The 18,495-nt window shown below is 39.6% G+C and overlaps 1 protein-coding gene across 1 annotated transcript in view; it reads right to left on the bottom strand.

Moving 5' to 3' along the window:
• Window positions 1-327: 327 nt before the first annotated feature.
• GALNT1 (polypeptide N-acetylgalactosaminyltransferase 1) overlaps window positions 328-18,495 on the bottom strand; it is a 224,930-nt gene continuing 206,762 nt past the window's right edge. The window contains exons 11-12 of the mRNA XM_075314935.1: window positions 18,020-18,154; window positions 328-1,526 (exon numbers count right to left, since the gene is read on the bottom strand). Coding sequence (XP_075171050.1) covers window positions 1,380-1,526; window positions 18,020-18,154 — 282 coding nt within the window. The 3' untranslated portion in view covers window positions 328-1,379. The remainder of the gene's footprint in view (window positions 1,527-18,019; window positions 18,155-18,495) is intronic.

Genomic DNA, 18,495 nt, shown 5'->3' with positions numbered 1-18,495 from the left:
CCGGAGGAAAGATGTGCTGCCTGTATGCAACGCTTTAAAAAATAAACTTTATAACTAGGTATGTAGATACGAAGTAGAAATGGATAAAATAAAGCCAATTTAAATACTACTATAGAATAGAGAACAATTTCTGGCAAATGTTGCAAATAATAATGGTACAATTTTTTTTTTTATCAGCGTGATGTCCACTACAAGTGCTTGGTTTGGTTTTCATGGTCATTTTGTGATGACAGCCTCCTGTTATCTGTAGAACAGTGAAATAGATCTTTTCTCAAAAGTGGCATTTGTGAGTGATTCATTTTCTGTACTTTATAGACAAGGCTGAAATTTGGCTAGAACAAACTAGATTTATTGCTGTGTAAAAAATGTACAGTAGTATGAATTTTGGGCACTACAAATACTCAGTTATATTTTACGGCAATTTGTGTTTGATTTTGGAACCATTCTTCTCAAGGCTACAATTTTGTAATCAAAATTTCAATTCAATTATATAACACAACGCTATATTTTGTAAGGTATGATTAATCTTGATTTTTAGAAGGCAAAGTGAAAATACATCAATATGGAAAAGTACCAAAAAACAAAAAAAAAAAAAACCCCACAGAATTCGGGATGGAAACAAACACTTAACTTCCCCATCCTAGAACGGCTTTTTCTTAGAAATTAACATAATTCCCATCATGAAAAATATACTCTATCCATTACTATCACACACTTTAAAAATATGTGATTTTAATAGGTTATTATCCCACCAAAAGGTAAAAAAAAAAAAAGCTACATATAAATCTGATATTCTTCTATTAGAAATTGTACTTTTGATATATATGTGATTCTTGACTCTTTAACCCTGTTTTCTGCACAAAGAAACAATGGGCATGAATAGATGTCGTCATTTAGGATTCTGCAGTTCACTGCTCTGTACATTCTTGCCTCCGATATGGAGCATATAGTATGTGATAAAACTGTAAAGTGTCACAGTTGCTCGGCATATAGCTGCTAGAGCACGCCAATGCAGAGGCCAGACATGTGCAAGCGAACGTACAGATGCAGTTCTCCTGGGGACAAACACAACAGATTGCATTTTCTTTAGTTCTCTTGGATAACTCCTTAAAGACTCCTTCTTGTAAACTTCAGTGTGCACAGTTCCAATACCACTTCACATCCTCCGAGGGGAGCCATTTCACAGCTTCTGGAACACCTACTAGAATGTCTTAGCCGATATGTGCCCCCTGGATTTTACAAGTGCAGAAAATAGTTTCCTTTAGGTCTCTGGATGCTCAAAGGATGTGCAAGTTACATGTGCAGAGGTAGCGCAGTCAATTCTTTTAGTTTATTAAATGTTCTTTGTTTTCTCTCTTGTTTGCCAATAATGAGATATTTTAAAAGTTTTCTGGAAGAGTAACATTACGCAAAAGCCACTGTTGAGAGTGGCTGCCATTACAGTCTCTGATGCTGGGTACTTGACTGTCTTCTTCTGCAGCTTTGTCCAGACACTGGTTGCTATTCACATGGATTAACGTTAATTTCTAGAAGAAAAGGAACAAAAGACACATATGAGTTTCATACACAGTTCAAAAAGGCTTTTAAATATACTAAAAGAAATTATTTTCCCCTCCACAGTGCCTGTAAGTGTAACCTGTACCTCATTAGCTGGAAAGGCTATTCGGAACTCACAAAAGACCACCTGCGGCTTCCCATCTCCAGCCTCTTACTTGAAGTAGACCAAGATCAATGGAGTATTAATTGTATTTATAGTATAGGTTATGTGTTTGTAGAGGGACAATTTAAATTTTGATCATTTGCAAAGAAAATTCTCTATCCAGCAAAAATTTCTATAAAAATTTAAGGGTAAGGCTGGACGCACACAAAAGCTGCAGATCTTCTGACCTCGACAGTCTCATAGGCATATGGGAGCTTGTTTAGTTCAAGTCTTGAAACCCACAAGCAGGTCAGTGCATAGCACTCCGACTGTGAAAGACAGATGTGTGAATCTGGCCCAAGACTGCTTCACAATAATAAGGGGGCTTCTCGACTATCCTCAAATATCTCCTTATGTGAACAGTATTAAAAGTAGCTAGCGGATTTCACTATTCTGTAACGTCCCTCCACTCCTAGTAGATTTCCCCAGAGATTGTATATATATTATATGTATATATATTATATATATATATATATATTATATAATATATATATATATATATATATATATATATATATATATATATATATATATATATATAATATAATATAATATAATATATATATATATATATATATATATATATATATATATATATATATATATATATATATATATATATATATCTCTAGACCAGACCTGGGCAAGGGGCGGCCCGCGGGCCACATCCGGCCCGCCTGCTCTCTGTGACCGGCCCGCCTGTCTTCAGCCGGTGCAGTGGAGCCGGGCTGCAGCGTGCCGAGCAGGGAGAGATCCTGTGCAGGTCCGCACAGTCAGTGCAGGAGAAGGAGCAGCACAGCAGACGGAATAATTCATCTTGCAGGACCTGCGATGACGTCACGTCCATGTGACTGTGTGGGAGGAGACACAGGATGCCGGGCAGAAAGCAAAGATGGTGAATCCTGAAGGAGATGTGGACACATGACTGGTAATAAGAAAAGAGGGGACATGAGGGGGAGGGGGGCTGCAGGGTGAGTGGCATATGAGGGCTGCAGACTGACAGAAGGATTTGAAGGGGTGCAGAGTGTTTGAGAGGGGTAAGTTGGGGTACAGGCAGGGTGAGATATGTGGGCAGGGTGTGTGACATATGGGGGTGTAGTGTGTGTGATATGGGGGTGCAGGCTGTATGGGGTGTAGTGTGTGTGATATGGGGGTGCAGGTGTAGTATATTACAGGTGTGCTATATGGAGGTGTATATAGTGGTGTAGTATATGGGGGTATAGTGATGTAGTATATTACAGGTGTACTATATGGAGGTGTAGTATATTACAGGTGTGCTATATGGAGGCGTAGTATATTACAGGTGTGCTATATAGGGGTGTAGTGATGTAGTATATTACAGGTGTGCTATATGGAGGTGTATATAGTGGTGTAGTATATGGGGGTATAGTGATGTAGTATATTACAGGTGTACTATATGGAGGCGTAGTATATTACAGGTGTGCTATATGGAGGCGTAGTATATTACAGGTGTGCTATATAGGGGTGTAGTGATGTAGTATATTACAGGTGTGCTATATGGAGGTGTAGTATATTACAGGTGTGCTCTATGGAGGTGTATATTACAGGTGTGCTATATGGAGGCGTAGTATATTACAGGTGTGCTATATGGAGGCGTAGTATATTACAGGTGTGCTATATAGGGGTGTAGTGATGTAGTATATTACAGGTGTGCTATATGGAGGCGTAGTATATTACAGGTGTGCTATATAGGGGTGTAGTGATGTAGTATATTACAGGTGTGCTATATGGAGGTGTAGTATATTACAGGTGTGCTCTATGGAGGTGTAGTATATTACAGGTGTGCTCTATGGAGGCGTAGTATATTACAGGTGTGCTATATAGGGGTGTAGTGATGTAGTATATCACAGGTGTGCTATATGGAGCCGTAGTATATTACAGGTGTGCTATATGGAGCCGTAGTATATTACAGGTGTGCTATATAGGGGTGTAGTGATGTAGTATATTACAGGTGTGCTATATTGAGGTGTAGTATATGGGGTGTAGTGATGTAGTATATTACAGGTGTATATAGGGGTGTAGTGATGTAGTATATTACAGGTGTACTATATGGAGTTGTAGTATATTACAGGTGTGCTATATGGGATGTAGTGATGTAGTATATTACAGGTGTATATAGGGGTGTAGTGATGTAGTATATTACAGGTGTGCTATATGGAGGTGTAGTATATTACAGGTGTGCTATATTGAGGTGTAGTATATGGGGTGTAGTGATGTAGTATATTACAGGTGTATATAGGGGTGTAGTGATGTAGTATATTACAGGTGTATATAGGGGTGTAGTGATGTAGTATATTACAGGTGTACTATATGGAGTTGTAGTATATTACAGGTGTGCTATATGGGATGTAGTGATGTAGTATATTACAGGTGTATATAGGGGTGTAGTGATGTAGTATATTACAGGTGTGCTATATGGAGGTGTAGTATATTACAGGTGTGCTATATTGAGGTGTAGTATATGGGGTGTAGTGATGTAGTATATTACAGGTGTATATAGGGGTGTAGTGATGTAGTATATTACAGGTGTACTATATGGAGTTGTAGTATATTACAGGTGTGCTATATGGGATGTAGTGATGTAGTATATTACAGGTGTATATAGGGGTGTAGTGATGTAGTATATTACAGGTGTGCTATATGGAGGTGTAGTATATTACAGGTGTGCTATATGGAGGTGTAGTATATTACAGGTGTGCTATATGGAGGTGTAGTATATTACAGGTGTGCTATATGGAGGTGTAGTATATTACAGGTGTGCTATATGGAGGTGTAGTATATTACAGGTGTAGTATATGGGGTGTAGTGATGTAGTATATTACAGGTGTAGTATATAGGGGTGTAATGATGTAGTATATCGGAGGTGTATTATATAGTGGTGTAGTATAATACAGGTGTATATGTGGGTGTAGTATATTACAGGTATATGGAGGGAGTGTAGTATAATACAGGTGTAGTATATAGGGGTGTAGTGGTGTAGTTTATTACAGGTGTAGTATATGGAGGGGGTGTAGTGATGTAGTATATTGGGTAGAACTGAGGTAATTATATTAGTCCGGCCCTCTAAACCAATCCCAATTTCTCATGCGGCCCCATGGGAAAATTAATTGCCCACCCCTGCTCTAGACAGAGAGCGAGCAAGAGAGAGTGTGAAAGCAAGGTATGGATGACATTAAAAAGGATAGCTAAGATAAAGCTGTAAAGCTTTCCAGAATTGGCACTGTATAAGTGAAATAAATAAAGATGGTACCTAATGTAGGCAACTTGTGAATATCAGTCTACTTATTACACTCCTAAATCAGGTGTTTCACATTTTGGCAGTTTTATATTAGTGTGCTATACGTGAAGAGGATTCCAGGAGTCATGGAATGAGCAATAGTCATGTGTCCTGGCTATAATTACAGTTAATCGTCCTTGAGTGACAGATTTTGGGACAGCAAGTACTGATGTGAAATACCCCGGGTATGTCAGTCAAGAACTACTGGGTGTAATTACAATGACTGTGCACTGTAATTCTTTACTACCAACATGACTCTAGTTCTGCAAGATTTAAGGAATAGGTAGAAAGAGAATGGTGAACCCAGAAGCAACTTAATAACTATGAAGGGGTCAGGAAACAACTTTTCCATGCTGTAGCAAATTTGTACAAGGGTATTTTCTTTCCTCTGGCTCAATTGTACTCCTCAAGCATACAAATGAAATCAATATCATCTGAGAATCTGAGAAACCATGCTTACAGGGATACGTGTATTTAAGGAAACTCCCATAAAGTAATAATAGAAAAGAATAGAGTCATATTCCATATTGTAAATAATAAAATTAATTTTTATTACCAACACTGATTAAAATACATAGGCCACACAAGTAAGGGGAGAAAAAAAAATGCAGGAAAAGGAAGAGCACATATCAGGGGACACAGTGAGGATTTGTATAAGCGCATGGATCAAAATTAAATAAATGGGCATTCTGCAATATTCCTAAAAATGATTAATTATATTATATCACAAGACACAATTAAATAATACAATAAACAATCAGGTAAACCTCAATGAAAAGATTTGCACTATGCCCAGTAGCCAAGTGGAAAGTTAGAAATGACAAAAAATATTTATATGTGAAGCCACTAAAGCCATATGTGTCTCTCTAATACACATATAAATCAGATGTCAACAACCAGTGTCTAGAGCACTAAGATTAGTAGTGACCAATAATGCGAGTAGAAGGACACATATAAAGATTAAATATATAAATGGCATAGGTTGCACAGGTTACAATGCCCGCCCTCCCGAGGAAGCCCAACGCGACACGCGCGTCGGGGCCCCCAGGACAGCGCTTATCACTGAAACAGGAAAACATGGGTGGATTAATGTTACATTGTGATATTTATAGCACGCTGTGGTCTGCCCTCTTGTGGTTGTTGTCTACTCTGCAACCCTGTATGTATATGGTCTGGTTTTGATTTCTACTCTGTAATCTGTGCAACCTATGCCACTCATATTTAATTTTTATATGTGTCCTTCTACTCACATTATTGGTCACTACTAATCTTAGTGCCCTAGACACTGGTTGTTGACATCTGATTTATATGTGTATTAGAGTGACACATATGGCTTTAGTGGCTTCACATATAAATATTTTTCGTCATTTCTAACTTTCCACTTGGCTACTGGGCATAGTGCAATCTTTTCATTGAGGTTTACCTGATTGTTTAATTATATTATATCACTAGACACAATTAAATACAATAATCATTTTTGGGCATTGTGCAATATTCCTATTTATTTAATTTTTATTCTTGCTCTTATACCAATCCTCACTGTGTCCCCTGATATGTGCTCTCCCTCTTAGTTGTGTGACCTATGTATTTTAATCAGTGTTGTTGATAAAAATTAATTTTATTATTTACAATATGGAATATGACTACATTCTTTTCTATTGATCCTTAAACATACAAGATACTTTTTTTTTTTTTTTATTTATTTTTAACATGCATGTAACGTGCTAAAAAGATAAAAAATGTACTGACAATAGATTTGTCAACACCACAACACTTGAAAAGGAAAAATTAATATTGATCACATGACTTCCAAGTGATGATTTACAGTAATGTAAGCTGAAACATCAATATTATTCTCAGAATAGAGCCAGTTCTGTAGCTGTTAGTAATAATACCCTTTGTCAATAAGGATATCAAATTAAATTCATTCATTCCCTCGGATATGTGCCCATGTCGCGGCCACCATTTCACCAGATTGTTTTCATAGATGCTGACTTTCAGTGGTCTTTCTGATTGCTTCTGCACAGACAGTAAAAAGCTTAAAGGGAAGGTATCGTCAAAAAAAAAAAAAAATAATAACTGAAAAAATGTAAAGTAATAATGTTTAAATGTTTTGTTTAAATATTTTTTTTTTTAATTGTGCAAAATATAAAAAAAAAATTAAAAAGTTTGATATTTTCCACTGTTAAACACTAGGGGGAGAAGCTGCTGAAATCCTACTGAATTTCCACTGTATAAAAAGCTCAGATTACAGCCTGCCGTAAAGTGGGTGGAGTCTGCTCTCCTGTGTGTGATGTCACCCCCCCCCTCCCAATCTGAGTGTTTACAACAGATAACAGAGAATGACATGTAAGGACACAATGCACAGCCATTTTCCTGGTGACCAGAAATGTCTAAAGTGTCACCAAGGACAGCAGGAGTATCACACAGGAGAGAATTAGATACACGGCTCAGCAGACAGTATTACACAGGATAGGATTAGATACACAGCTCAGCAGACAGTATCACACAACATAGGATTAGATACACAGCTCAGCAGACAGTATTACACGACAGGATTAGATACACAGCCCTGCAGACAGTATCACACAGGAGAGGATTAGATACACATCCCTGCAGACAGTATTACACGATAGGATTAGATACACAGCTTAGCAGACAGTATCACACAACATAGGATTAGATACACAGCCCTGCAGACAGTATCACACAGGATAAGATTAGATGCACAGCTCAGCAGACAGTATCACACAGGAGAGGATTAGATACACAGCCCTGCAGACAGTATCACACAGCAGAGGATTAGATACACAGCTTTGCAGACATCACACAGGATAGGATTAGATACACAGCTCAGCAGACAGTATTACACGATAGGATTAGATACAGAGCTTAGCAGACCGTATGACACGATAGGATTGGATACACGGCTCTGCAGACAGTATCACACAGGATAGGATTAGATACACAGCTCAGCAGACAGTATCACACAACATAGGATTAGATACACAGCTCAGCAGACAGTATTACACGACAGGATTAGATACACAGCCCTGCAGACAGTATCACACAGGAGAGGATTAGATACACATCCCTGCAGACAGTATTACACAATAGGATTAGATACACAGCTTAGCAGACAGTATCACACAACATAGGATTAGATACACAGCCCTGCAGACAGTATCACACAGGATAGGATTAGATGCACAGCTCAGCAGACAGTATCACACAGGAGAGGATTAGATACACAGCCCTGCAGACAGTATCACACAGCAGAGGATTAGATACACAGCTTTGCAGACATCACACAGGATAGGATTAGATACACAGCTCAGCAGACAGTATTACACGATAGGATTAGATACAGAGCTCAGCAGACAGTATCACACAGGATTGGATTAGATACACGGCTCAGAAGACAGTATCACAGGATAGGATTAGATACACAGCTCAGCAGACCGTATGACACGATAGGATTGGATACACGGCTCTGCAGACAGTATCACACAGGATAGGATTAGATACACAGCCATGCAGACCATATCACACAGCAGAGGATTAGATACACAGCTGAGCAGACAGTATCACACGACAGGATTAGATACACAGCCGTACAGACAGTATCACACAGGAGAGGATTAGATACACAGCTCAGCAGACAGTATCACACAGGATAGGATTAGATACACAACCCTGCAGACAGTATCACCGGTACACACACAGGTACTCACATGCAGTGGCGTGCGCATGCACACACACACACACACAATCACCCCTGATGGGGACCTTGTGCTACACACACACAATCACCCCTGATGGGGACCTTGTGCCACACACACACACACACACACACACACCTTTCACATCATTCCTCCCTGTGACCTCCGGTGGGCGCTCCAGGCAGCTGTGCTGCATGCCATCCTCCCCTGCGTCCGGCTGACATTTCACACATCCGATCGCATACACTCACACATCCGATTGCATACACTCACGATATCGCACATACCTGTACAATCGCACGCACACACTCACAACATCCGGAGATATCACATGCTTCCCATGTGATCCTCTCGCAGGTCCTGGAAGCTCAGTGCACAGCATCGCAAGCGCCGACACACTCACAATCACCCCTGATGGGGCAGCGGGCAGAGCGGGGACTTGGGAGAACGGAGGGAGGGGGGTGTCATTGGAGACGGTAACGTCGGGGGGGGGGGGGGAAGGGGAGAAGCTGGGGCAGAGCAGGGGCTGGGGAGAACGGAGGGATGGGATGTCATCGGAGACAGTAACGAGGGGAAGGGAGGCGGCCCGTACTCACACATCCCGGCGGGTGACAGGGGTAAAGTGGAGCAAACAGCACACACTGTGAGCTCCACAATAATGGCGCTGATCTCATCCCTCTGTTGTGTTCTGGACAGCCCAGGGGGCGCGTCCAGTTAACAGCAGACGCCCACTGTAACATATGGCATGGGGTCGGAGCCCGACTATCAGAGTCTATGCACAGGGGCTGCCATAAAGGAAGGAGTTACTGTCGTTACACACACGGCAAATCCAGCATGGCAGCCCCCAGTGCCTCCAGTAAAATAAGAATTACATAAAAACTAAATAGGCTGTGATTTTCATTTTGTATTAGAAATACTTGATTTCATAATCACTATTTTTAATACAAAACTAAAAAACCGCGATATTTTCCCTTTAAAGCTTGTGATAAATACAATGAATAATTTACACACAAATGTACAAATGAGGAAAATGCAAGTCCTATCTGCAGTGGCAAACAACCATATTTCTGAAAATACTTAAAAATACTAATCATTGTTAAGCAGGTGAAGACTGCACTTTTTATGATCCAATGGGGAAGACAGGGAGAAGATTTAACTGTGCTGGAATAAAAGCAAAAGAACTTGAAAGCATCTGTTCACATTTGTATAAAAGGTGCTGCCTGGCAGGTGCTGGAACGCAATAGAGATGTGGGCTCTGAGCCATCTTAGCACTCAGCCTGACATAACTTGGCAGGGACTCGTACCACCATCATAATTAAAAAGGACACATTAAAGTGTAGTTTGTTCACATAATGTGAAGAAGAAATACATAACTGCAGGCAGAACAAAAATGAAAATGCAAAGTGAATGACGATAAAGAGCGAAATTTTAAATCAAAGATTTGGTGTGACCAAATACACAAACACTTGTCTAGAATTTTGAAGAGACTCAACAAAGGTTTCTCCAAACATATTGGAGAATTAACCACTGATCTGTGAATGTAGGCTTGCATACATTATTTTGGCTCCTCATGTAGTCCTATACAGACTCTGGAGAACATGCCTCTGTGTGGGCCACATCACTTCCAGGATTCACATTGTTCTTTAGAGCTTGATTACATCAGCTTTATTTTTAGGGTCGTTGTCCTGCTACAGAATAAATTTGCAGCCCACCTGATACCTCTCTGACGGTATTGCAAGATACATAAGCATCTGCCTGTATTTCTCATCATGAAGTATCAAAGAAATGGGCAACACTGGGGACCAAGGAAACTTCCTGCAGCAGATTAAACATGACATCATGTTTCTCTCTGAAATCGGAGAAATCGGAAGATGTCCAGGAGTGCCATCAGCTCAAAACTGGCAGTAACCAGTGGGACTCAGCTACACCCACCTACTGTTCAAAGAAGTCTGGTCAGAAGTGGTCTTCATAGAAGAATTATGACCAAAAACCATGCTTTTGACATAGAAACAAGGCTAAGTGACTCAACTATGCAGGAAAATATAGAAACTGGGGTACAGTAAATGGCTGCAGGATTAAAACTCTGGACTGATGCCTCAAAAGTTGAAATATTTGGATGTAACAGAAAGCAGTTTGCTCATTACAGGGTTGGAGAACGGTACAATAATGAGTGACTATAGGCACCAGTGAAGCATGGTGGAAGTTCTTTGTAAGTTTGGGGCTGCACTTCAGTAAATACAGTTGGGGATTTGGTCAGGATTATTGGTGTCCATAACGCTGTCAATTTCAGGCACTTATCCAACAAGCAATTCCCATCAGTGAGGTTTCTTATTGGCTCCAAATTTACTCTGCAGCAGGACAATGAACCTAAACATATAGGCAAGATAATTAAGAATCACACAAAAATCTGTTATGGGTATACAGATATTAAAGAAGCTCAAAGAAGCCAATAATAATAAAAATACTTTTTATTTATTATTTATTAAAAATACATATATGAAAAAACTCCACTTTATAGTACCCAAGGACTAGGTTAACAGGTCAAAAGGTTTAATTAATGGTCCCACATTAACATATGGATTCAAGGCTTCATAGTGCCCTATAGTTGATTATATATAAGGCTAAAATAAATTCAGACCTTCGTTTTCCCAAATGCAGAACCAATTACATAAACCATAATCATAGTAGCATACTGTGTGGTGACCAATAGCTGAGTGCAAAGTACCAAATACCAATTCTCTAGGTCACTAAGGGATTCTCAGTTAGCATTAATGTGTATCCTGCTATGTGGGCATACAACCGGAGCACCATTCCAATAAGGTTACCCCATATTGCACCGCCTTAGTAACCCTTAATCCCCTAGAGAGACCACTAGCATGCATTACCTGTTAGAAGACCTGATATCCACGTCCTGCGACCCCAACACGTGTTTCGCCTTTTCTTCTTCAGGGGGCGAAGAAAAGGCGAAACACGTGTTGGGGTCGCAGGACGTGGATATCAGGTCTTCTAACAGGTAATGCATGCTAGTGGTCTCTCTAGGGGATTAAGGGTTACTATCCTTACTGATTAGCTATGCGGTGCAATATGGGGTAACCTTATTGGAATGGTGCTCCGGTTGTATGCCCACATAGCAGGATACACATTAATGCTAACTGAGAATCCCTTAGTGACCTAGAGAATTGGTATTTGGTACTTTGCACTCAGCTATTGGTCACCACACAGTATGCTACTATGATTATGGTTTATGTAATTGGTTCTGCATTTGGGAAAACGAAGGTCTGAATTTATTTTAGCCTTATATATAATCAACTATAGGGCACTATGAAGCCTTGAATCCATATGTTAATGTGGGACCATTAATTAAACCTTTTGACCTGTTAACCTAGTCCTTGGGTACTATAAAGTGGAGTTTTTTCATATATGTATTTTTAATAAATAATAAATAAAAGGTATTTTTATTATTATTGGCTTCTTTGAGCTTCTTTAATATCTGTATACCCATAACAGATTTTTGTGTGATTCAATTGTAATAGAAGCTTTACCACCTTGGTGGTGGAAGTATGTTACAGTAGGCAAAACTTGTGAATTAAAGATAATTAAGAACTATCTTCAGCATAAATAAAAACAGGAGCGCTGAATGTGATTGTATGGCCAGCAGACAGCCCTGATATTCACACCATCAAACCTATTTGGGATTCGTTCAGGATCCCCAGTAGCTGAACCACCACCAATCTATCTTCTGCCAATAAATTGGTTATAGCATGGTGTAACTGAACATGCACATGAACAGATTGAACAAATGTGCTTCCCATTATCCGATATGTGGTCTGCAGATACTAAACATGCACATTCATGAATTATGCTTTCTGTACACAGATCTGCCTCATGCTCTGTAATTTACTGTTCTATAACTTGGCTAAAAGACCATTTGGGTGTATAATACTAATAATGGCACACACTAAAAATTGGTATTCTAAAAGAATAGAAATTGAAGAAAAATAAAAACATAATGGGGGCATTACTGTCATTACTTTGTAACAATGGCAGAGAAACCAAAATCCTTCACTTACGTTAATCAACAAAGGCTCAATTTCATTAGATATAATGGAAGCAAAACTGGACTAACTTGGAACAAATAAATGCGCTTAGTAGCCCCTTGTCTGTTCAGGGAAAATAAGATGTTATTTCGGATTTTATATTATGTTCTCTATACTTTACAGCACGGCCACTATTTTGGATGAGAACAGATTTACATTGACTGAAAAAAAAAAAAAAAAAAGACAAACCATGAACACAAGCAAAAAAAGAGCTAAAAAGGGGCTGTCCCATAAAGTACACATTAATCAAAAGATCTTGGACTAAAAAGAAGTTCCACAAGGTGTTTAAAAATTATAAAATAAAAATATTCATGCGCTGAGATAATCTTGTAATTGTGAAACCCTGCTATGTGCTGTGTAGTGGCCGTGTCTGACCGTACAAAGATATGGTCTGCTTATACCATAGCTCCTAGGCAAGGGAGAACATACAAAAGAGTATAAAGACATTACAGCACAGGATCACAGCTGATTCTTTTTGTGAGGTAAAATATTTCCCTGCCTGCTTAACCCTTTCACACTCAAGCCTGTTTTCACCTTCCTAACCTGGCCATTTTTTTCAATTCTGACCCATGTCACTTTATGAGGGACTAACTCTGGAACACGTCAATGGTTCCAGTGATTTGGAGTATGTTCTTTTGCAACATATTAGGGGTAAATTTAGGATGATATTTTTGCACTTGTTAAAATATTGGAAATCTGGCAAAAATTTAGCAATTTTCACATTCTTTATTTTTATACCTATATAGAACGAGAGAGTTATGTCACATAAAATAGTTAACAAATAACATTTACCATATGGCTACTTTGCATCAGCACCATTTTTAAAACAATTTTTTTGTTAGTAAGTTAAAAGGGTTAAAAGTTAAAGGGTTAAATATTAGGGAAAAAAGCTCAAACTCCCCATTGATTTCCACTATACTTGGGTACGTGAATCGCGGCTGAGTACTTCAATTGCTCATTACAAGTACCGAGCACCCAAGCATAGTAATGCTTGCTCATCACTAGTTAAAAGTTTCAGCAATTTCTAATTTTTCCAACAATATTTACAAACCCTTTTTTTATGGACCACATCACATTGGAAGTGATTTTGAGAGGCGTTTGCAACAGAAAATACATAACAGTAACACCATTCTAAAATCATGATTAAGGGTGTTTGTTTCACCTGAAACGCGTAGAGTTGGTCATGCTATCCGTTGTTCCTGCATGTTAAAATAAAGACCGTGGCTTTCCTTGCCTGAAGATCTGGATTCTTCTTTTTTTGTGATATTGGGCTGTGGCAGCGCCTGTCCATGCTCCAGGGAGAAGCCAGGAATATACACGGTGAGCTGATACACACAAATTGAACCATGCAGAGCCCCTGATGTGCCTAAACAGTGTGGTGAGCACCTTAAACCCCCAGGTGCGTCACAGAATTTTATATCGTTGAGCCATGAAAATAAAAAAATCATATTTTTCCCAAAAATATGTTTAACCTCCAAATGTTATATTTTCACAAGGTTTCTTCCACTCCTTTTTAATCAGTGACAGCAAGTTCTCATGTACCAGAAACACTTTGTTTAAACTCCTCCAAGTTTCCGAACATGGCATTTTCTACAGATTCAAGCTCTTCAGGGGACTCCACTCCCATTGTTGCTCTGACTACTTTTAGGAGTCTGTTGGTGTTCACTGCTGAAAAAAAATGGGTGGCCATATTTCTCATCTGATGAGTCTGACTTGTCTGAGAGAATTACTTCCCCTGATTTGTCCTCCGAGCTAACATCTGAGGGCCATTAGTTGCTTGGGGAGGGGCCCTTAAATAAATTTCTTTTCTTACGGTCACCCTAACCTGTTCTTTGATTAGAGACTTAATCTCGTGAAAGATAGAGGGGTAGTCCTCTGCTACAGTCTTTTCAATACAAGAACGGCACAGCTTTTTATCATATTCCCTGTCTAGCTTCTTCTTGCACAGGGCGTATTCTTTAGGCTTGGTTTGGATGTTGCCTTCCTAGTCTAAACAAAAGACCATAATAAGGCTATCAGTAAGGCAATATATAATAAGCACTCACTCATCCTTTATCCCGGCACTACCACGGCAGGAGGGGGTTTCGGGTCCTCTATGGCATCCGCCGGCGTTGTGGGATTCTCCATGGTATGGAGGTTCCACGTGCGTCCAGGTCCACAGGTGACAGGGTGCCACTAGTCATATTCCTTTAAATATGTTATGCCTGAGGCGCAGTATATGCAGGTCCTCTGAGTACTTCCCCCGGATGTGTCAGGGTACCGCACCAACGGCGTTTGACGTCACATCCGCCGGAAATTACCCGGTACCACGAGTGCATGCTGTAGGCACACTCTCCACCGGCCCAACCTACAGGATGGAGTGATCGTCGGGATACTACAGTGATGGGCCATGTGTGCAGGTGCACACAATAGATTCGCCCCCTTCCGGACCCCTCCGATATGGAGCGGATGCCAAAATCCTTCATTGCCAGAGGGCCCCATGTGCAGGTGCACAACCTCGCTCGCTCTGCCCTTCTCCGGTCCCGCCACCAGCGTGGAGCAGCCGGGATCATCTACCACAGCGGGGGCAATGTGCGCAGGCGCAAACACCAGATTCGCACCTCCTCGGCCCAACCTCCAGGATGGAGCGGTCACCGGAACTGATTGTTGTGGCAGCGGTGCGCTACAGGAGGGAGGCAGCCACTACCAGGATATGCCGATGGCAGCCGCATGCCGCATCCATCCCCCTCCAGTCCGTGTGACTGAGGGAGACGCAGGTAAGCCTGGAGAACTTTCCCCAGACAGCACCATCCGTAGGTATCGTCCTAGGAACAGGAAACACACTGGAGCTACAGAGAGGTGCTGCCCTTTTTATCTCTGTAGGTTTCCTGTTCCTGGGGGCGGACACTCTCTCACGTACAGTGCTGTCATGGTGAAAGGAAAAAAAAAAAAAAAAATAATATTACATTTTTACCTCTAAAATGTTTTAACCACAAATTTCAAAGTTTTCACAAGGGGAATAGGTAAAAAAGGACCCCATAATGTGTCACACAATTTTTATTAAATATAACAATACCCCACATGTGACTGTATAGTACTGCTTAGCCACCTGGCAGGGCTTGAGAAGGGAGCACCATTTGATTTTTCGAGCACAGATTTTCCTAGAAAAGCTTGCTAACTCCATTTGCAGAGGCTCCATGTGTCAGAACAGTACAAATCCCCTCAAGTGACCAAATTTTGGAAAATACACCCCTCTGGAAATTCATCTATGAGTGCAGTGTCTATTTTATCTCTGGAAAACAACCATGGAGTCAAATGCAGTGAATGCTGCAGAATTAATTGCAAAGATGCCCTTGTAGTGCATATTGTAGTGCATTGTGCCCAGCTCGTACGTCGGGAGACACACATCCTGTGCATTAAGTGGGCTTTCCTCATTACAACAATGCTAAACATGTGGACATTAACTGTGGTTTAGACACGTATGGAGCTCAGAAGGGAGGAGAACATTAGTATTTGGGAGCACGGATTTTGCGGAATTTATTTTGGGGGGTAAGGGGGCGACATTAGTTGCTTTTCCCAAGCCTTTGTGGAAGCCCCTATATATCAGTTAACAGATGAAGGACCTGAATAGGGTTGAGTTGAAGACTATTGGTGGCAATTTGGGGTGCTTTTGGATCAGTTCACATTTATCCTGTGCTCTATGCCTTAGAGTTTCCATCTAAATCTCCAAAATATGTTATTCAGATGAAATACCTGAAAGATCCATTCACTATAATGAGGCAGCAGAGTTATTCTGGACTTCATTTGGCTTCTGTTCAGCGGTGTCGTTCATTTCAAAGGTGCACAAAACTGTTGTAGACTGCACTTTTGTGCATGCCTAAAAGATGGACACCACCAGAAAACAGACCAAACGAGAGTTCAAAGTGACTCCCTCTGCCTCAATACAATGAATTTTCCATTGGTTTTGTCTGAATCATGTTTTTCAAAGAATTAAACGTAATCTCCAGTGTGAGCACTCAGCGTAGACACAGGATAAATGTCAGCTGCGCCGTACTGCGATCTTTGGGAGGCAGAATAAACAAATCAACAGCAGATGAAGATTTGGTGTCATTACTATTTTTTGTGCAGTTTACTTTGTGGTATAAGTGATAGGGTGACTTTATTTCTCCGGTCAGCATGATTACAGTGAAAGTTTTTTTTAGGTTTGGCTATTTTCACACAAAAAAACGCTTTTTTTTTTTTAACAAAATTAAATTTTTTTTTCATTACCAAATTTTGAAGGCTATAGTTTTTTTTATTTTTCTGCTGACAGTGATGGGAGAGCTGTTTTCTGTGGAATGAGTTGGAGTTTTTATTGGTACTATTTTAGGCAACAATATTTTTGATTGCTTTCTATTACGCCTTTTGTGAAGCAGAATCAAGTAGAAACAGCAATTCAGAAATTGATTTTTTTTTTCCTTTTTTTACTCCATTAACCGTGTCATAAAAGTGATAAGCCCACCTTATTTTTCAGGTCAGTATGATTACAACGATACCACATTTAAATAAAACGTTTGCATTGCTGTATTCTGATAGCTATAGCTTTTTTATTTTTTCACTTATAGAGCTGTATGGCGGCTTATTTTTTGCCGGACAAGATGAGGTTTTCAGGGCTACCATTTTTATTTACATATGCTTTTTGATAGTGTTATATTCCACATTTTTTTTAGCTCCATGATGAAAAGACAGTCTGCTATTTTTTTTTTACGTTGTTATCTGAAAAGGTTAACTAGTGTGATGGCTTAATACATCAGGTTGTTTCAGATGCGCAGATAACAAATGTGTGTACTATTTATTTTTACATAATTATACATATTTATTGGTATAGTATTATTTTCATTTATTTTTTTTTATTTTCTGATTTATCTCAAATATTTTTTAAATGGTTTTAAATTTTGTTTTACTTTGTCCCTACATGGATCATTAACTTGTATTAGTCTGATGGTTGCTATAATGTATTGCAATTCACCTGCATTGCCATACAATCTTCCTGTCAGTGATACAAGGACAGAATCCTCTTAGGCCATGCTCCTGGCATGATGCTAATAACATTCTAAGACATGGCTGTAAGTCCACGTAAGGCTATTTTAGGAGAATTACATGCGAAAGTATTTTATTCTGCTAGAAAAGAATGATGAGTACATTCCGGATTGGAAGGTGATACAACTTTACAAATAATACTCACCACTGGATCATACTCCCATAGCTGATTGCCTCTTAAATGGTGGCATTTAAGCATTATGACTGGGCCATTAAGCTTGGAGACATCTAAACATAAATCATCTGTACGGATTTCTTTGCTAGCTGTGTAGGAAAATACCTAAGACAAAAAGAAGATAGTACATATATAGAAGAGGTTTCTTGATAATACTGTCTTTAAGCCCTTCAGCCCCAAGCCTATTTTGACCCTAAAGACCAGGACATTTTTTGCAATTTTGACCAGTGTCACTTTATGAGGTTATAACTCTGGAACACTTCAACGGATCCCGGTGATTCGGAGAATGTTTTTTCATGACATATTGGGCTTCATGTTAGTGGTAAATTTAGGCCGATATTTTTTGCGTTTCTTTGTGAAAAAAACGGAAATTTCGCGGAAGTTTTTAAAAATTTTGTAATTTTCAAACTTTTAATTTTTATGCTCTAAAACCAACGAGAAATATG

Source organism: Anomaloglossus baeobatrachus, chromosome 6 (genome assembly GCF_048569485.1).
Source record: "Anomaloglossus baeobatrachus isolate aAnoBae1 chromosome 6, aAnoBae1.hap1, whole genome shotgun sequence".
Lineage (NCBI taxonomy): Eukaryota > Metazoa > Chordata > Amphibia > Anura > Aromobatidae > Anomaloglossus > Anomaloglossus baeobatrachus.
Note: the sequence above shows the minus strand (reverse complement) of the source record. Positions and strands in the feature narration are given on the sequence as shown.